The sequence below is a fragment of the Amblyraja radiata genome, chromosome 20, assembly GCF_010909765.2.
Source record: "Amblyraja radiata isolate CabotCenter1 chromosome 20, sAmbRad1.1.pri, whole genome shotgun sequence".
Lineage (NCBI taxonomy): Eukaryota > Metazoa > Chordata > Chondrichthyes > Rajiformes > Rajidae > Amblyraja > Amblyraja radiata.
Genome location: NC_045975.1, coordinates 35,527,252 through 35,547,840, shown reverse-complemented (window position 1 = coordinate 35,547,840; position 20,589 = coordinate 35,527,252). Strand labels below are relative to the sequence as shown.

The 20,589-nt window shown below is 44.0% G+C and overlaps 1 protein-coding gene across 1 annotated transcript in view; it reads right to left on the bottom strand.

Annotated features, from left to right (window-relative positions):
- tp53i11 (tumor protein p53 inducible protein 11) overlaps positions 1-20,589 on the bottom strand; it is an 87,546-nt gene that overhangs the window by 33,047 nt on the left and 33,910 nt on the right. The window contains exon 2 of the mRNA XM_033039273.1: positions 4,918-5,081. Within this exon, the coding sequence (XP_032895164.1) occupies positions 4,918-5,046 (129 nt within the window). The 5' untranslated portion in view covers positions 5,047-5,081. The remainder of the gene's footprint in view (positions 1-4,917; positions 5,082-20,589) is intronic.

Genomic DNA, 20,589 nt, shown 5'->3' with positions numbered 1-20,589 from the left:
CTCACTGTGATGGAAGGCAAAAAAAGTTCAATCTTCTTCCCTTCTTTGTTCTCCCGGGGTCAGTGCACTTGAACCTTCCGTTTTCGGGCCGATCTTGGCTCCTGCAACCGGCGGTCGAGCCCTCCGCATCTGGGCGATCAAGCTCCCGCATGCTTCTGCCCACCCAGTTTTGTGTCATCCGCACACTGGATATGTTACATTTAATTCCCTCATCTAAATCATTAATCGTTCTCACGATATGGGATATGCAGTCACATATTGAAGTGGAAAGCTGTATGACTACATCCTGTACACCAAACGGAAGATGAAACATTCTAATTAACCAAACAGTGAATTTTGAGAATTTAAAGGGGTGTTATTGGCTCAATTACCAAGTCACTTAACTTATTGGCAGCTGATTGTTCTCCTCAAGTTCTCATAGGAACTGCCCACCTTCCCAAAGTCTCCCCCAACCATTTGTGTTGTCCATAGTGAAAGTCCTTCTGGAATACTGTTGAGGACCATCAGGAGATGCTCCCAGCACTACCATACTGAAAGCCCACTCCTCCTTCCAGGCCTCAATCCCATCTAATAACAATCCAGTTCCTTCTATGACATCTCCCTGTCTGCTTGGGCCAATCGGCTGCTTGGTCAATGAAGACAAAAAGAAAATCACAATGCCACCAGTATACAGAATGCAATTCAAGGCAATGAGAACAGGACAGAAAATGTGCTGTCTTTCTTCATTACTAAGTATCTGCAAGTGTAAGCATGGGCTGAGCTGACCCATCTTCTGTTTAGAGTCTCTCCTTGATGCTTGTTCAGGAAGCCACACAGCTGACAGGAAGTCCACTGTCAATCACAGGAAATTACATCATCATCCTGTCAACTCAAGCAAAACAGCAGCTGGGATATTTTTACTCATTTAACACGGACACTAATGGCTGTACATTGTTTATTGTACAACAGCAGAGGCCTTCGCAGCTCTGCAGCTCCCTCAACAACCTTTCTTGATGGTAGTCATTTCAAAGCATTGCATAGTGGTGGGCTCATAAAACTGCTGCATCACGGCACTAGAGACCCAGATTCAATCCTGACCTGTTTTTGTGGAGTTTGCACGTTTTCCATGCAACCACGCGGTTTTCCTCCGGGTGATCTGGTATCCTCGGGTATAATGCAGGGACTCCACCCAAAGAGTTGGCTCTCCCTGTGACTCCACTGATGCTGCTCGACCCACTGAGTTCTTTCAGCTGTTTACTTTTTGCTCCAGGCTAAAGTGTCTACAGTCTCTGGTTTCTTTGTGTTGTTTTATTTATCCAATTCCTTGAAATCTGTGTCCGCTGATTGGTTACTTTCTACTCCCGGAGACAGTTATTCCTCACTTTCTTCACTAGAACCATGATTTGAACACTTGTACTATATCTTTTTTGAGCCCTCTCCATTCTGACAGCAACAGCCCAGTCTCCCCACATTATTCAAGTCCTGGCTTGCACAATAACTTTTGACCGCTCCCCCCCTCCTCCCCCTCCGAATCTTCACATCCTTCCTAAAGTATGTCATCCAACACAGGGTGTAAGTTCCAGAAGTGACTAAACCAGTACAAGAGCTTCTCAGCAGGTCAGGCAGCATCTCGAGAGAAAAAGGATGGGCGGCATTTCGGGTCAGGACCCTTCATCAGACCCGACCTAAAACATCCCCAGTCTGAAGAAGGGTCCTGACCCAAAACATCACCCATCCTTGTTCTCTAGAGATGCTGCCTGACCTGCTGAATTACTCTAGCACGTTGTGTCTATCTTCAGTATAAACCAGCATCTGGAGTTCCTTTCTACACAGTACATAACATCGACAAAGACCAATGTAGCGAAAGCCTTCCTGATACATTGGCCTCCGTCAGTCGGGGTTATTGAATGTGGGAGTTGGGATGTTATGTTACAGTTGTGCAGGGCGCAGAGCCTCATTTGGAGAATTGTGTTCAGTTTTGGTCGCCCTGCCGAGGGAGGAATATTGTAGGACTAGAGGGAGTGCAGAAAAGATTTCCGGGAAGTTAGCAGGACTTGCTGTTGGGAGAAGTCGGGCATGCTTGGACCATGTTCCTTGGAGCGCGGGAGGATGAGGGATGATTGTATAGAGGTGTGTGAGATCATGAGGGGAGAAGATGCAGTGAATGCACATTGTCTTGTGGGGGGAGCCCAGTGCAGGGGGATCCAGTACCGGAGGATGTAGGTTTGGGTTGAGAGGGGAAGGGTTTGATGAGAGCCTGAGGGTGGTGGGTATATGGAATGAGTTGGCACTGGCACTATAATAACATTTAAATGATATTTGGACAGGTACATGGATAGGAAAAGTTTAGAGGGACTTGGGCCAAATGCAGGTAGATGGGACTAGTGTAGATTGGGCATCTAGGTCGGCATGAGCAAGATGGGCCGAAGGGCCTGTTTGCGTGCTGTAAGACTCAATGAAGTATTCAGCAGGTTGACAAGCTTTCATTGGGTGAAAGGGCACGGTCTCAAAACATTGAGCATTGAAAGCTCAGGCTCTCTGGATGCAAGTAAAACAAAAGTTCTGCTGAACTAGAAAGGACTAAATAATCCAACCGAACAGCAGGCAGAGGACAGGCACTGCGGGGAAAATATAAATCAGTGTGCAAAGAGAAAAGAATAGTATGTGCATGAAAGAGAATGCAAAATTATTTTCAGAACACATAGAAAGAACAAAGATATGCAAAGGGCCTGTGGGGTTAATCAAAGACAAGAAAGGGAATCTGTGTAGATAGAGCAAGGGAGGATTTCTATATCCATGTTCACAGAGTAGAAGGAGATAGTGGTGCAGTGCGGAGGAAGGAGAGAGTTGGGGTGGGATATCACATCATCTAAAAATAATAAGGTGCTAAATAAGAGACGCCAAAGTTATGTTTGTGGGGAATGCCCGCCATAGTGTGGGGAACGGGAGGGCAACCAGTACAGTTGCCAACTCACAGCTTCAATGACTTGTGTTCCATGCTGACCTCTGGTGCTGCTTGTGTGGAGTTTACATGTTCTCCGTGTGACTGTGTGGGTTTCCCCCAGGTGCTCTGGTTTCCTCCCACATCCTAAAGACATGCAGGTTGGTAGGTTAATTGGCCACTGTTAATTGTCCTTAATTTATTTGTGAGTGGTGGAATCTGCGGGGGAATTGATGGGAATGTGCGGAGAGTAAAATGGGATTATGGGCCTGTCCCACTTAGGCGACTTATTAGGCGACTGCAGGAGACTGTGCAGTCGCCACATGTTCGCGGGTGGTTGCCGGGGAGTCGCCTTCATGGTCGCAAGCAGTTCCCACATTCTGGGAACTAGTTGCGGCCTCATTATGGTCGCCGCAAATTTCTCAACATGTTGAAAAATTAGCGGCGACTAGAATGAAGCCGCCATGGAGAGTAGCGAGAATTCTCGTGCCGTAGGTGGGTCACCAGGAGGTCCTAGTGGGTTGCCAGGAGGTCGAAGGGTCTCAAAGGTTCTCATAGGTTGTAGCCGGTGCTGACCGGTGAATTTCATTGGCTCATTCGTGGAAAAAAACGTAAGCAGTAGTCTTCAGAACCAAGGATAACCGACTGGTAATGTTAAATGTCCACCGAACTTCACAGCCATGTATGTCTGGTTTCTTAAAAGTTGTTTCCACCCCTTCCCCCCCCCCCCCCTCTTTTAAAGGACTTACCATACACTGTGCTTTAGCCATCTTAATTACATCACCAAACTTCCTTTTTATCACGGTGAGTCTCTGTACTGTGTGTGTGTATCTCTGTACTGTGTGTGTGTGTGTGTGTGTGTGTGTGTGTGTGTGTGTGTGTGTGTGTGTGTGTGTGTGTGTGTGTGTGTGTGTGTCTGTCTGTGTCTGTGTGTGTCTGTGTGTGTCTGTGTCTGTGTCTGTGTCTGTGTCTGTGTCTGTGTCTGTGTCTGTGTCTGTGTCTGTGTCTGTGTCTGTGTCTGTGTCTGTGTCTGTGTCTGTGTCTGTGTCTGTGTCTGTGTCTGTGTCTGTGTCTGTGTCTGTGTCTGTGTCTGTGTCTGTGTCGTGGAAGGTTGACCAAAGGAATTTACTATGTTCAACAGGACTTTCAAATGGAGTTTTATAATGTGGCTTTGAAGGAACAAAAAAATAGAAGGAAGAGAGTAGAGGGGAACTAATGTTCCAATCTCTAATGGGGTTTGTAAAGTTATCAATCCCAATGGTTGTCCTTCAGACAATTGCATTCCTTGTTCTGTACAAATGATAACAATTTTGGATAGGGAAACATACAAGTAGTGAATAATGTGATCGGGTTTAAGAAGCCTTAGACTGATAAAATGTATGGACATGAAGTCCTTGCAATTAAATGCTGCACATTACGGAGTGGTGCCCATTGGCAGAAGCAATTTGGACACAGATGCTCAAAACACCATGCTAGGGACTCGACCCGAAACATCACCGATTCCTTCTTTCCAGAGATGCTGCCCGTCCCGCTGAGTTACTCCTTTTTGTGTCTATCTAGGAAATCACATTATGTTCACTTCAAAATGGCAGCGACGTGTCAATGAATTTCAGAAGTGGGACCTACAGCTGCTATTTCATTGTGCCTTTAACTCTATCGACATGGATGAATCTCTAGGAAACTGCAAAGCAAAGCTATTAATTTTAAGAGAGTTTTAAGGAGTTCTGTTCACAAATCTTTGGAGGTGTCAGGTCCAGTTCATAAGGTTGTTAGGAAAGTGTTTGTGATATACGGGCTTTGAAATTGGGACCAAATATGTAAAATTCAAAACATATGCTGAACCTTTGTAAAACATTGGGAAGGCCACAGTGTGCAACTTGTTTAATCCTGGGCGCCATGCATTGTGTAAGTTAATAAATCCTGGAGAGGGTGCACAAACTTTTCCCATGTGAGAAATGCCATCTACAGGTCTTAGGAAAGAGTGCAAAAACCCTTACCTTGGACCTGTGAATCTCTCCATCGTCATCTTCTCCGCCCACGCCGAGGACCTTCCGAGACTTCAGCCGGCTCACCAGGTCAGTCTGACTGTGCTTTTTCATCAGGGGTGGTTGATGTTTGGCAATCATGGTCGCCAGCAAAAGGCAGACCTGGTCGTAGACTGAAAACAAAGGGAGGGAAGGCAATGAGACTGAGATCCACTCTGTAGATGCTGTGCACAATATTAATGACCGAGCAGTAAATGTAGCTGCCAGATGATAGAAATAATAATCACATGCTTGCCTGGGTGAGTGGAAAGTTGTGCACTGCGGGAAGACGTTATGAAACATTAACAACATCGGTTAGGCCGTAGCTAGAGTGCTGTGCATAATTCTGCTCACCACACCACAGGAAGGATGTGATTGCACTGGAGGGGGGTAAAGACAACATTCACCAGGATGTTGTCTGGGATGAAGTTATGAAGATAAGCTGCAACGGATAGGTTTGTTCTCCTTGGAGCAAGCAGACTGAGAGGTATACTAAATTATGGGGTGAATAATGAGAAACATTCCCCCAGAGGAAGTTCAGGGTAAGGACTTGGGGAAGATTTATAAGGTACCTGAGGAGGAATTTCTTTCAATCGAGTGGTTGGAATCTGAAATACACAGATAGGGCGGTGGAGGAAGCTACAAACAATCCCCGGGTAACGAACGGCTCCTATTTATAAACATCCTTAAATCGATTAAGTTGGAAAATACACAAAGATCGCTTTTTATTGTAACCGTGGAAAAAGTTGCTCCTCAGGTTCCTATTAAACTCTTTCCCCTCTCACCTTAAACCTATGTTTCTTGATTCCCCTACTATTGGGAAAGACACAGTATATTCCCTCATTCTTCAGGGAACGGGGGTTCCCCTCCTCCACCATAGATGAGGCTCGCACCAGGGTCTCTTCCATACCCCGCAACACTGCTCTCTCTCCCCATCCCCCACTCGCAACAAGGGCAGAGTCCCCCCTAGTCCTCACCTTTCACCCCACCAGCCGTCACATACAACAAGTAATCCTCCGTCGGTTTCGCCACCTCCAACGTGACCCCACCACTCGCCACATCTTCCCATCTCCCCCCATGTCTGCCTTCCGCAAAGACCGCTCCCTCCGTAACTCCCTTGTCAATTCTTCCCTTCCCTCCCGTACCACCCCCTCCCCGGGCACTTTCCGTTGCAACCACAAGAGATGCAACACTTGTCCCTTTACCTCCCCCCTCGACTCCATTCAAGGACCCAAGCAGTCCAGGTGCGACAGAGGTTCACCTGCATCTCCTCCAACCTCATCTATTGCATCCGCTGCTCTAGATGTCAGCTGATCTACATCGTTTCACGAACACCTCAGTTCAGTCCGCAATAACCAACCTGACCTCCCGGTGGCTCAGCACTTAAACTCCCCCTCCCATTCCCCATCCGACCTCTCTGTCCTGGGTCTCCTCCATGGCCAGAGTGAGCAACACTGGAAATTGGAGGAACAGCACCTCATATGGCCCTTGGGGAGTCAGCATCCTGCGGGCATGAACATTGAATTCTCCCAATTTTGTTAGTCCTTGCTGTCTCCTCCCATCCCTCAGCCCTCGGGCTCCTCCTCCTCCTTTTTCCTTTCTTCTCCCCGCCACCCCCCATCAGTCTGAAGAAGGGTTTTGGCACGAAACGTTGCCTATTTCCTTCGCTCCATAGATGCTGCTGCACCCGCTGAGTTTCTCCAGCATTCTTGTGTACCTTCGATTTTCCAGCATCTGCAGTTCCTTCTTAAACATATTCCCTCTAACTATTCCCTTCCTGATCATGTACAGCTCTAATAGGTCACCCCTCAGTCTCCTGTGTGCCAAGGAATACATTCATAGCCTGCCCAGCCTCTCCCTATAACTCAGGACCTCAAGTGCTGGCAACATCCTTGTATATCTTCTCTGCACTCTTTCCAGCTTAACTTCATATAGCAGGGTGAACAAAACTGAACACAATAGTTCAAATGCAGCCTCACCAATATCTTTTACAACTTTAACATAAAGGGCCTGTCCCACGTGGGCGTCATTTGGGCGTCACGCAGGTGGCAAGCGAAGATTTTGTGAATCCCAAAATCCTAGGCGCCTACGTTGTGCGTCGTGACATGTAAATGATGTCGCGTAAATGAAGCGCAAATGATGCCCAAGTGGGACAGGCCCTTAACATTCCAACCTCTATACTCAATACTCTGATGAGGGCTAATGTACCAAAAACCTGTGATGCCATTTTCAAGGAACCATGTACCTGCACTCCTAGATACCTCTGCTCTACAACACTCCCCGGGGCCCAGCCATTCAATGTGAAGTTCCTGCACTGGTTTGACTTCACAAAATGCTGCACCTCACATTTATCCGCGTTAAACTTAATTAACCATTGGTCAGACCACTAGCCCAACTGATCAAGTTGGGCTAGTGGTCATATAGTGGTCCTGCTGTCATTTTTGATAGCCATCTGCGCTAGCTACAATACAAACCGCTTTTGAGTAATCTGCAAACTTAATAATCATGCCTTCTACATTCTGATACAAATCGTTGATATGAACCACAAACTGCAACAGCTTTACTGTTGTTGAACATTGTTAAGTAACTATTTTGAGCAGCAATTATTCTCCAGAACAATTCCTTGCATGGCCATTGCACTGAGCAAACTGATCTAATCAGCATCTTCGTGGATCCCTGTTGAGGAAATGGCTTTTTTAATCAATCTGCCCTCTAATCATTCTCATCAGAGTCTTTTTTCAAAAGAAAGTACTGTTCAAGATTTCATACAACAAAGAGCAATACAATGATTTGTGCAACAGATTAGTAATGCCAGTTAAAGGGATGGAGAAAATCACAATTAATTCAGTAAAATGAGTTGCTACTAAACTAGCTTTGGCCTTGACAGGAGCCATCCCAGCAGTGATCTTAGAGATTTTACGCTGTAGCGGCACCTGCTGGTTTCGCGTGCTTTATGTGCGATGCCCTTTCAGTCGCTCTGGACCACCGTTGTGGCTGGATCTGTTTATTGGTTGTGTTGAGATACTTTGTCAGTTTACTTGTTTTGTTAATAAACTCGTTTGAACAATAGACTCTCGTCTCATCCGCCAAAATGCAATATTTAACTATACTGTGTAAGTAAAAGTACTATTCTAAGTGGAATTATGATACGGCTCCACGCTATAAATAATTTTGATATTGATAACTGTTTTTTTCATGTCAAAGAATAATCGATTCATGGAAAAGAGTCTCAGAAAGCATCCCGAGATGGGACTATTTGTGGAGCTGTAATTATCAGAGTGCTGCACCAGTTCTATACATACTGTACAACCGTGCAGTTTCTGAGTTACTGCAGGGCAAAAATTCTATAGAAGTTGAATACCTAGAGCATTAAGAATTGAATACATTTCACATAGAAGAGATGTTGTTTTTCTCAATGCTCTTTGTCAAGCACAGACACAAGGCAGTGGAAATTAGAAGTTACAACTTTCACTCCTAATCCCAGTAATTTAAAATGTCGCAAAGATCTAAATGCTGGTCACTCTTCCAGTTTCTCCCACTTTCTCTGCTAGTGCACTGTGCTGCACTGGGCCCGTTACAAAGTGATGCAGCAAGCAGAACTGCTCCCTTACAAGCAACTCAGATTCATTTATGACTTTGGGTGCTGCCTGTGTGGAATTTGCACGTTTTCCACGTGACCAAACATTTGAGTTTCCTCCGGGTGCTCTGGTTTCTTGACTCATCTCAAAGACATGTCGGCTAGCAGATTAATTGGCTGCTGTAAATTGCTCCTCATGTATAGGCGAGTGGTAGAATCTGGGGGAAGTTGATGGGAATGTGAGGCAAATAAATGAAATGATTAGTGTAAATGGGTCATCATGGACTCAGAGGGCTGAAAGGTCTGCTTCTGTTATACAGACACCATCACTAATTGTAGAAGTAAAAAGATCCAAATGGGGAGATCTGGATGCACCATTTCCTTTACTCATAGGATATTGGAACAGAGTCACACAGCACAGAAGCAAGCCAGTTGGTCCACCATGTCCATGCCAGCCATTGAGCAGCTACACCAGTCACATATATATATATATATATATACACAATTGGTCCATAGCCTTCCATGACTCAACCCCACCCCTTCACCCCCAAACTGCCTTATAATTTTAAGTGCGGAGTGAATTAAATTGTTGGTCACAATTTTTTTTTGTTGGAGAGAAGATAGGAAATGATTTGAAGCAAAAGTAGGACAAAATTTGCGTTGATCCAGTGCGCTGGTGCAGACTGCTCCGTGAATGCTTTCTTAAGTGGAAATCAAAATCCCATATTTTGATAAATATTCAACTTTGCTCAACCATGCCTTTTTCTGAGTTTTCTGTGCATGAATTAGCTGCTGTATTTCCGATATTATTTTTTTTTAATTCTTTTGTGAAATATGAGTATTCCAAGAAGGAGAATGGAGTCTCACAAATCTATCCTTTCACTATTCAGAAGGTTGTGCATTCCACTTCAAAGATTGGGTCCAAACATCTTGTCAGTCTCTCCCATGCAGCACTGAGCTGTGCGCAAACATTAATCATAGGCTCCCTCTGCTTTTGGATGGATGTGAGGAATCCTATGGCACAGTTTCAAAGAATGACATGGGAGCCAAATCAGCAGCACTAAAGTTACAGTATATCCCCACATTACGGCTGTTCAGGTAACGATATTCATCTTTACGGAATTTACAAATTACCAAATGCAAAAAAATTGATAGGGAATAATAATCCGCTCTTTCGGAATTACGCGAGGAAAGATAATGAAATAAACACAAATTGTGACATCAACAACAAATTTTGTTAATGTTTCTAGATATGGGAGATAGCGATATGGATGTTTTTTTTCAGATTGCCACCTCTCTGTTATGAGAGGATGTAATGTACTTGGTCATCAGCATTCTGCATTTACAGACTCTTCTTGAACTTCCCGTGATACAGCTAGCTGTGGCATTCCCTACTTTACCACACAGACCTCATTTCAAAAGTACTTTGTCAACTGTAATCATGGGATTGTAATTATAAATGCAAGCCTTTTGTTTCCTGATAGAGGTGTGGCTCAAAGCCCGTCTTAGATCCATCAACCCAGCAAGAACCAGGGCGAATAATCCAGGAAACCCCCAGTCTCTGTGCCTTTGCTATGCCAGAGATTGTCCACTTTCTCATTTCAGTACCTGGGGAGACCTCTGCCTAAAGCAGCGACCTGCCTGAAAAGTAGGACAAATGCCATGGTAATATTACTGTGAAAAGTCACAAGATATTGTCAGAGTTCTGAATCACAATGGTTCCGTTAAAATGTTTTGCAGTCTCTCACCTTCCAAATTATGTTAGCGTGTCTGAGCTTTACCAAATGATTATACTAAATACAGTTGATGATCATTTGAATTGACAACACAGTTTGGCTACACACCAAGTAGAGTTATGGTGTGGTACAGCAAGAAACGGCCCACTATGTCCATGCCAATGTTTTTACCCATCTACGCAATTCCAATTACCTGCAAGAGGGTCATATCCTTTTGCGCCTACATAAGTGTTTGTCTAAATGTCCCTTAAACATAATGATTGTGTTTCCTGGAGTGTTTCCATGCTGATTACTGAAATAGTTTAAATGATTTGCTCTCTCATCAGTGAGAAATAATTTTAGAGTTCACGTCATATTTATATCAGAACTGATAAAGGTATTTCCCCTTTCCCCCCTCCTCACAGTTTGCCTTTGTCTTCATTCCTATTGTAAGTTGTTGGTTTTGGTTGTGGAAGACACTTCGACAGGTATGTGGATAGGAAAGGTTTAGAGGCAAATGGACCAAATGCAGGCAAATGGGATTAACTTGGATGGGGCATCTTGGTTGGCATGGACGAGCTGGGCTGAAGGGCCTGTTTCCGTGCTGTATGACTGTAAACCATAACAAGAGGCGTCCCACCACCAACAAAGCTAGTTACTCGGCTGGTTTGTTTCAGTGCCTCACTGACTTCAACAGTGATCACACTTCTTAGTGAGTGAGGTCTTCTGGGGATTAAAAAACGTGCATTTTCCTTCACATAATCAGTTTTGCAAAATGAACCATCTTAAATTTCACTGAAACACTATGGGCATTTGCAGAGTCCATGCATCAGGTTAATGACCTTCCATTAGTATTGGGGGGAAAAGTGAATTCAGTCAAAGTGTGGGACTGTGATAAAATGGCTTGGGAAGGATTAGACAATTAAAGGGATGGCATTTGTTTTGTTATTGGTCTCTCTGCTCCTCACTCCTCACTGGAGAAGACTGAAGAAGTGTCTCGACCCGAAACATCATCCATTCCTTCTCTCCAGAGATGCTGCCAGTCCCGCTGAGTTACTCCAGCATTTTGTGTCTATCTTCAAATGACGTCACGCGCTCCAGACGGCCGTGCGGACGCATGATGACGCCTGCAACAATCGCGCGTCAGTCTCTACCGGCCTGTCGCATAAATGACGGCCAAGTGGGACAGGCCCTTTACTCTTCACAGACATCTCAGATTACCTCCCAAAAGTTTAAGAAGCAGAATAAAATTCACTCTCACGGAATCCTCTAAACCTTCTACACCTCACCTTAAGTTCATGCCTCAAGACATCACTGCTACAAGGAAAAATATCCGACTATCAACCCTTTCACTATCTCATAATTTTATCTACTCTCTTCAGGATCACATCAGGTCCCGTGTACTTGCATCAGGAGTCCCTCAGCTTCCTCTCCTCCCTGGAAAACAAACCCAGTCCATCAGTCTCTCCTCATAACTGAACATAGCCTGCAGTTGCATCACATCTTTCCTGAGGTGTGGAGACTACAACTGCACACAGGACTCCAGCTGTGGCCTAACTAATGTTATTAATATTTCATATCACCTTCCTGCAGTGTACAACCTTCCTCTCACCCAGTCAACCCCATGGCCATTATTTATATCACCTGGCAGTTACATTTGCCTCTAAATCATTAATATTTATTAAAAAGACAAGTGGCCAAATGCAGAGTCCTGCGTAGTCTCACTGCTAATAACCTTCCGGTCACAAAAACCCTTATCAACCATTAACCTTTGCTTCCTGCCACCGAGACTATTTTGGATCCAGTTAGATGCTCTTACCTGGTTCCCAATCTGCAATGTGGGACCTTGTCAGAACGCCTACTCAAATTCAAAAACTTCACCACTCGTTCTTACAGCTTTAGTTGATACACAAATTATAGAATACAACAATGCCTATAAAGCATCTTAGACTGAGTAAGAAATGCCTGGAGACATTCTATATCCCAGGTTCAACTTCATTCCTCAGGCTATGAGCAACTCAATTTTGCCGAAGTATGTGGTTTTAGTTTAGTTTAGTTTTAGTTTAGAGATACAGCTCGGAAACAGGCCCTTCGGCCCACCGGGTCCATGCCGACCAGCAATCCTCATAAATTAACACCATCCTACACCCACTAGGGACAATTTACTTTCCATTTACCAAGCCAATTAACCTACAAACCTGTACGTCTTTGTAGTGTGGGAAGAAACCGGAGATCTCGGCGAAAACCCACGCAGGTCACGGGAGAACGTACAAACTCCGTACAGACAGCACCTGTCAGAACGTCTGTCTCTCCAAACTCCAAGGTCATCCCACACAGCTATGGAAATACCCCTTCACTTGCAGTGCTATAGAGGATAATACACACTGTCCCAAAAGTCCTCAGAGGCTCCACATTCAGCTGGATTTTTGAGACATCAGACACTGCCCAGGAAATTCTGAGAGCATCTGTGTTGTACTGTTGGTTGGAGATTTCCCAGGACATCCACAACCAATGTCTCCATTGTTAAAATATATCTCTTTGGTATTTAGCATCCAACCTTCACTTCCAGGTGTGGCAGCTCAGCTATCTGGAATGCTGTTGGATGGCACAGGCTGGTAGATCAGTCAGCTCTCTCTCTACCCAGGAGGCAACTGCTGGAGCAGGAGGGGATGTTTCTGAGATCACCGCTGTGGGCATTTGAAGATAATTGCTCTTAGAGTAGTACTGGAATGAGGGAAAGTCAAACAGGAACAAGCAGCAGACATAGTCTGCACGGCTCTCAGCATTAATGGAGCCACTGACTTTGTTACTATAGTCTCAGGAATTATGGCAATGCGAATGTGAGAAGCAACTGCACAAAGTCAACAAAATCAGCATTTTGATGCAACCTTTTGCCCTAAAGTGCATCCACGAGTACTAAATATATTTATACTGGCAGAAAATGCTGAAAATCAACAGCAAGTTGGGCAGCACCAGTGGAGAGAGAAACATGTGGTTTATTTTCCCATTCCTCCATCTCAGGATCAAATATTTCTTCAGTTGCCTATCCAACCCATCTCTAGCCTAACTCTTCCTTCAAATCTTCATATTTTGCCGCAGGTTTAGTCAGTACAAAACAAAATCTTGATATTTCTCTTCCACTTCTTAGTGCTGGAGCAACTCAATGGGTCAGGCAGCATCTACAGAGGCAATGGATAGCCTTGTCAGTCTGAAGATCCTTCTGAAGAAGGGTCCCAACCCAAAGTGTCACCTGTCCATTCCCTCCACAGATGCTGCCTGATCCACTGTGTCCCCCCCCCAGTAATGTGTTTTACCCAAGATTCCAGCATCTGCTATTCCGTGGTTCTAGCCTTAACACAAATCTCCCCCAATGCTCCTTCTACCACATTTTCCTGGTCCTTGTGACTTTTATATTCATCTTACTTATGCAGTTATATTAGCGTTAATCACAAGTGCCACTGCCTTTTAACCTAATGCTCACATTGTTCAAACATTTTTCAAAATTCAAACATCACAAATTCTTCTCATTAAATCTATCCTCACTCATTTTTATAATCGACCTTTGCGAATGCAGAGGTGGCCTTTTGTTCTTATGCCTGAACCCGGGGCGTCAGACTATTATCTAAATGGTGGCCGACTAGGAAAAGGGGAGATGCAGCGAGACCTGGGTGTCATGGTACACCAGTCATTGAAAGTGGGCATGCAGGTGCAGCAGGCAGTGAAGAAAGCGAATGGTATGTTAGCTTTCATAGCAAAAGGATTTGAGTATAGGAGCAGGGAGGTTCTACTGCAGTTGTACAGGGTCTTGGTGAGACCACACCTGGAGTATTGCGTACAGTTTTGGTCTCCAAATCTGAGGAAGGACATTATTCCAATAGAGGGAGTGCAGAGAAGGTTCACCAGACTGATTCCTGGGATGTCAGGACTGTCTTATGAAGAAAGACTGGATAGACTTGGTTTATACTCTCTAGAATTTAGGAGATTGAGAGGGGATCTTATAGAAACTTACAAAATTCTTAAGGGGTTGGACAGGCTAGATGCAGGAAGATTGCTCCCGATGTTGGGGAAGTCCAGGACAAGGGGTCACAGCTTAAGGATAAGGGGGAAATCCTTTAAAACCGAGATGAGAAGAACTTTTTTCACACAGAGAGTGGTGAATCTCTGGAACTCTCTGCCACAGAGGGTAGTCGAGGCCAGTTCATTGGCTATATTTAAGAGGGAGTTAGATGTGGCCCTTGTGGCTAAGGGGATCAGAGGGTATGGAGAGAAGGCAGGTACGGAATACTGAGTTGGATGATCAGCCATGATCATATTGAATGGCAGTGCAGGCTCGAAGGGCCGAATGGCCTACTCCTGCACCTAATTTCTATGTTTCTATGTTTCTATGTTATAATTTGAATGGAAGCTTTGGGTGACGTATTGCAATGCAAATGCTTAACAGTTTATGAACTCCAGCCAAGAAGCATTCTTGCCAAGCTGGAGCTTTGCTATAATAATCCACGCTTATTCTGCACCATTTTATCATTGGACATGTGGGTATTGTCACATCACTGGTTGGAGTTAAAAACTACAATCCCCATGATTCTTTTGTTCAAACTCACTCAGTAGAGTCTGGAGGTCGGGAGTTCCTTACATCTGTCATCCGTGCCATTTTCAATATTTATACTAAATGTGGGTGATAATGTAAAGATTTGAGCTGTGCAGCCTGGAATGTGCAGTAAATTATTCTGCTAATAGGTTTATATGTCCATTTTGGACCACAAGCAAACATTGTTAAATAAGGACATTAACAAGATTGCCTTTTCTCCTCATTCCAAATACAAAACAAGTATCGAGGCAAAATACTTAGAACCAGCCTCAACAACAACAAAGTCTGAAAGAGAGTCTCGACACGAAACGTCACCCATTCCTTCTCTCCAGAGATGCTGCCTGTCCCGTTGATTTACTCCAGCATTTTGTGTCTGCCAGCCTCAACAACAGAAAAACACCACAAAATAGCCCAAGAGAAGTTAATCGTTTTATTTTGTGTTGTCAGCCCAATGAGGTCTCTATAAAAAGCAACAAGGCTGGGTAGAGATGGAGGAATCTCCAGTTAACTCCAGAGGAGACCAAAGAACTGATCATAATAAATTTCTGTCTCACAAGCATCATAAGATCATGTGATAGTAGCAGAATTAGGCCATTCGGCCCATCAATTCTACCCCGCTATTCAATCATGGCTAATCTATCTCTCCACCCTAAACCCATTCTCCTGCCTTCTCCCCATAACCTCTGACACCCATACCAATCAAGAATCTATCTATCTCTGCCTTAAATATATCCACTGACTTTGCCTCCACAGCCTTCTGTAGCAAAAATTTCGGATTCAACACCTTCTGACAAAATAAATTCCTCCTCATCTCCTTCCTAAAAGAACGTCCTTTAATTCTGCCTCTAGTCCTAGACTCTCCCACTTGTGGTGACATCCTCTCCACATCCACTCTATCCAAGCCTTTCACTATCCTGTACTTTCCAATGAAGTCCCCCCCCTCATTCTTCTCAACTCCAGCGAGTACAGGCCCAGTGCTGTCAAACGCTCATCTTATATTAAGCATGATAGAAAGTGTAAAGAAATCAAGTGAAGTGGGGCTGACAGCAAATGCATGCTTGACACAACAATTTTACATAACAGCCAATCTCCCAGAGCTATGCAGCAAGAACCCAGACGTGTTAAGATCCGAGTTTGACAGTGACAATTTGTCTCTGAATTATTTTGCACCATTTGGCAGAGTTTATTACCCCTGTCTGTGGACAATGAAGCCTGCATGATGTAGACACTTCAGCCAGGGAATGATGAAAATATTGAGAAAGCATGTAGAATCATAACCTGAAGATTTAATTGTTGTACAATGAATGATTGGAGAATTAGGTTTTGCACCATGGGATGGATACTTTCACTCAATGACTCGTTTGAATTTTGTTTAGTGCATTTGCAACATTTTAGATTTTTTTTTATGGGTTATGCACAAATGTGGCCACTGTTTATTGTCCATCCCTAATATGTGGAAACAAGCCACTTTCTTGAACCACTGCCGTTTTTATGGTGAAGATACTCCCACCTCTGCCCTTGGGGACTGTGCTCCAGAATTTAGACCAATGACGATATATTTCCAAGTCAGGATGGTGAGAGACTGCTGGTGGTGGTGCTCCCATATACCTGCTGTCTTTGTCCTTGGTGGTTAGGGTTTGGAAAGTGCTGTTGGAATTTAATCTTAAATCTTTTGTATTTGTACTGAACATACATAGGAATGCCTGAGAGCTATCCAAATTTACTTTGAATGTTACAGTTCAGAGATTATTTACTCTTATCTCTTAAACAACACTGATTTTCCTTTTTTTACAGGAGATGTACATTGTCTGAAAGGCATAAAAGTTCCATAAATAGATTATATAAGTCTTTTGGTACCAGTAGAAGAAAGATTTATTTACTTATACAGTTATAAATGTGCACATTAGAATTTATCATTGGAAATTGACAGGAAGTGTATCTAATGGTAATGCATTAAATATAAATTGAAGTATTAGCTTCAGGGAGTATGGAGCACGTAATAGAAATAGAAAGAGAAAGACTGAGACAGAGTAATTGAGAGAGAGATGTTTGAAAATAAGAGAGTGAGAGAGACAGGGATTGAGAAAAGAACGTCGGTCAACAAGGCTGGATGAGAGGAGATATGATCTTCATATCAGAAAGGATCATGCAAGGCCGACACTCGTATGCATATCCCTATGTTTGAATAGTCTCCGCTCTCCAAAGGTGGGAGCTTCATATGTCAGCAATGTTCCTATTTAGAAACAATCTTTATTAAATAATATCGACAAAGATTGGGCATGAACCTTAAAGGGATTTTTATCGCTGGAACATGTGGGTAACAAGGTCACTTATGTCAGACTGCTATTACTGTAGGTCTGTAGGTCCACCTTCAACACTATCATCCCAACTAAACTCATCCCCAAACTCCTGAACCTAGGAGTCAGCACTCAATGTCTAATGGGATCCACGACTTTCTGACCAATAATCCATAATCAGTGAGAATAGTTGACAACACATCTACCACGAAATTTCTCAATACAAGGATGCGTTCTCAGCCCCTTACCACACTAGATGACTGGGAAACCAAATTCTGCTCTAATTCCATTTACAAGTTTGCAGATACCACCATCTTGGGCCAGATCTCAAACAAAACTACACAGAACACAGCAAAGAGAGACAGAGCGCTTAGTAACATGGTGTAAAGCCAACAATCTCTCCCTCAATGTCAGCAAGATGAAGGGCCTGTCCCACTTGCCGATTTTTCCGGCGACTGCTGGCGTAATTAACTGACGTATCAGAGTTGTCGAAAGATTTTGAACATTTCAAATTCCAGCGGCGACAAAAATGTTGCAACACTTGAGGAAACCCCGCGTGTCAATACGTCATCACGCCGCGTCATGCCGCGACTTTTTCAGTGACCTGATACGTCAGTCAGTGCTGCCGACAGTCGCCAATAAAAAATCGCCAAGTGGGACAGGCCCTTGAAGGAACTAATTAATTACTTCAGGAAATTAGGTTGTGTGCACTCTTCGAGCCAATATTAAAGGTGCTGAAGTGGAGATGGTCGAGAGCCTCAAGTTCCCAAGCATAAATATCATCAACAATTTGTCCTGGACCAACCGTATGGAAAGCACACCAATGTTTCATCTCCAAACCTCCACGGAAATTCAGGTACGGTTTCTTCCCAGACTAATGAACGGTCCTCTCATTGATAATTGCTCGTTTCTAAGCTTCCCCCCAGTCTAGTTTCAGTCAAAACACTGAACCACGCACTTGAAACAACTAATCTTTATTTTACCAAAAGCACGTCACAGTTCAACTACTGTATCTATCCCACCGCGGGTTTGACCCTCGTGTCTGCCTGTTCAAGCCCTCTAAGCCTCGCTCAGATAGAGACACTGCAGAAGTTCACGCAGTCCAAAGCGCTCTCCCAGAGGATCGACGCTGAGCCTCATGATAGCGGTCTTTTATATGTCCCGGGACCTCGAGGGGCCGAACCACACGGGGGTGGTCTCTTAATCATCCAATTACAAATATCTATTAACCCCATACATACCAGGCATTCCCCTAACCCAATGATACAACAGCTCAATACATTGTATTCATAGAAACATAGAAACATAGAAATTAGGTGCAGGAGTAGGCCATTCGGCCCTTCGAGCCTGCACCGCCATTCAATATGATCATGGCTGATCATCCAACTCAGTATCCCGTACCTGCCTTCTCTCCATACCCTCTGATCCCCTTAGCCACAAGGGCCACATCTAACTCCCTCTTAAATATAGCCAATGAACTGGCCTCGACTACCCTCTGTGGCAGAGAGTTCCAGAGATTCACCACTCTCTGTGTGAAAAAAGTTCTTCTCATTCAAAGAAAAAGTTCTTCTATTCAAAACGGACTTCGAGAGGAAGCCAACTTAGAAACATTTACCCTAATTTACAGAAAACCCAGACAAGGCTCAACACCTCATCCAATCAACACTCGGCAAAGTCAAACTCTGCAACATTATTTACAAGGTGTATGTCTGGTTTGCAGCCATCCAATCCATTCTATGCATTTTGCACCTAATTGACAGGGTTTGCAGATATTCACAATCTTTGCTTGCAAATTGTATCTAAGCTCCAGACACTCTGGCACCTCTCCGCAGCTTGTCCCAGCTCTGCAGAGAGCAACTCCAAATTGACCAAATCTCCCAGCAACCCTGAAGATTTACCCCATTTTGAAGTCCTAGCTGCCCCAATTTAGCCAGGATTAACATCATAACCGAAGGGTATCACCCTGGTCTCCCACTCTTTTTATCTCTCCACTTTCTCTGCAATTATAACACTTTAATGCTGTAACACTATTTCTTGCACTTTGATATTTTTCTCCTTGCACTACCTGTTGTAATTGTGTAATGGTTTGATTTTTCTCATGTATGGTATAATTTGACTGGCAAGCACACAATGCCTTGCACTGTATCTTAGTATGTGAACCAATACCAAATATACGTTCATAAGTTGCAGGAGCATAATTAGGCCATTCAGCCCATCAATACTCTGCCATTCAATCATGGATGATCGATATTTTCTTCTCAACCCCATTCTCCTGCCTTCTCCCCATAATCCCTGAGGCGTACTAATCAAGCATTTATTAATCTCCACTTTAAAAATATCCATTGACTTGGGCTCCACAGCCTTCTGTGGCAATGAATTGCACATATTCACCACCCTCTGCCTAAAGAACTTCCTCATCTCCTTTCTGAAGATATATTCTTTTATTCTTTTTTATTCTGAGGCTATGGCCTCTGGTCCTAGACACTCCCACTAGTGGAAACATCTTCTCCACATTCACTCGATCCAGGCCTTTCACTATTCAGTAAGTTTTCTGGAGAAGGAGAGCAAGGAAAGATACTGTATCACCATTAAATGATCGTGTTGTGAGCAGAATTTATTTGTCTATCATTGGTGGTAGAAAATAATGACCAATGAGCATATTATTCTGGACAAATTACTATAGGCAAATTCATAGCCCAAAGGCTCACTTAAACTAAATATTTCTCCAAAAAGTGCCCCAGCAGCTCTGTCATTCTCATAAAGGCCTAGGCTTGTACATGGTCAGTCCTCTGTAATATTTGAAGCTTGTACAATCTGCAGGCCCTTTGTGATGGCAATTGTAAAGCCACATACTGGAAATCTAAATACAGAAAATCTGGAGATTCAGAGCAGGCAGAAAGCAGAGAGATCAACAGGGTTCAGGTCAAGGCTCGACGTTGGACTGTGCTGAAGGAAGATATTCAACCTGAAACGTAAACTCTGTTTCTCTTTCCACAGGTGCTGACTGACCTCATCATCATGAAGTTGGGTAGCAGAGGAATGGCCATTGGCCCACCGCATCCATGCCAATCTGCTTGCCCATCTGCACTAAGAATCTAACCTGCTGAATATCTCCAGAGTTATTTCCTTTCCCCTCTGTGATGTTGAGTGCAATGGCAGCAATGTAATCAGAAGAAGTCTTCAATCAGGACAATCAATCCTGGGAACCACTCAAGTCTTTACTGCTGGGTCAGGATTTCAATCGTTGCTACATGGTCCATTGCCAACCCTCTTGGATTGATCTATGTGCAATGGGCAGTGTAGTGGTACAGTTAGTAGAGCTGCTTCACCGCTCCAGAAACCCAGGTTCAATCCTGACATTGGTAACTGTCTGTGTGGAGTTTTCCCATTCGTCCTGTCACCGCCTGGCTTTCTTCCAGGTGCTTTGGTTTTCTCCCACTGAATTGACCACTGTCAACCAGAACACCC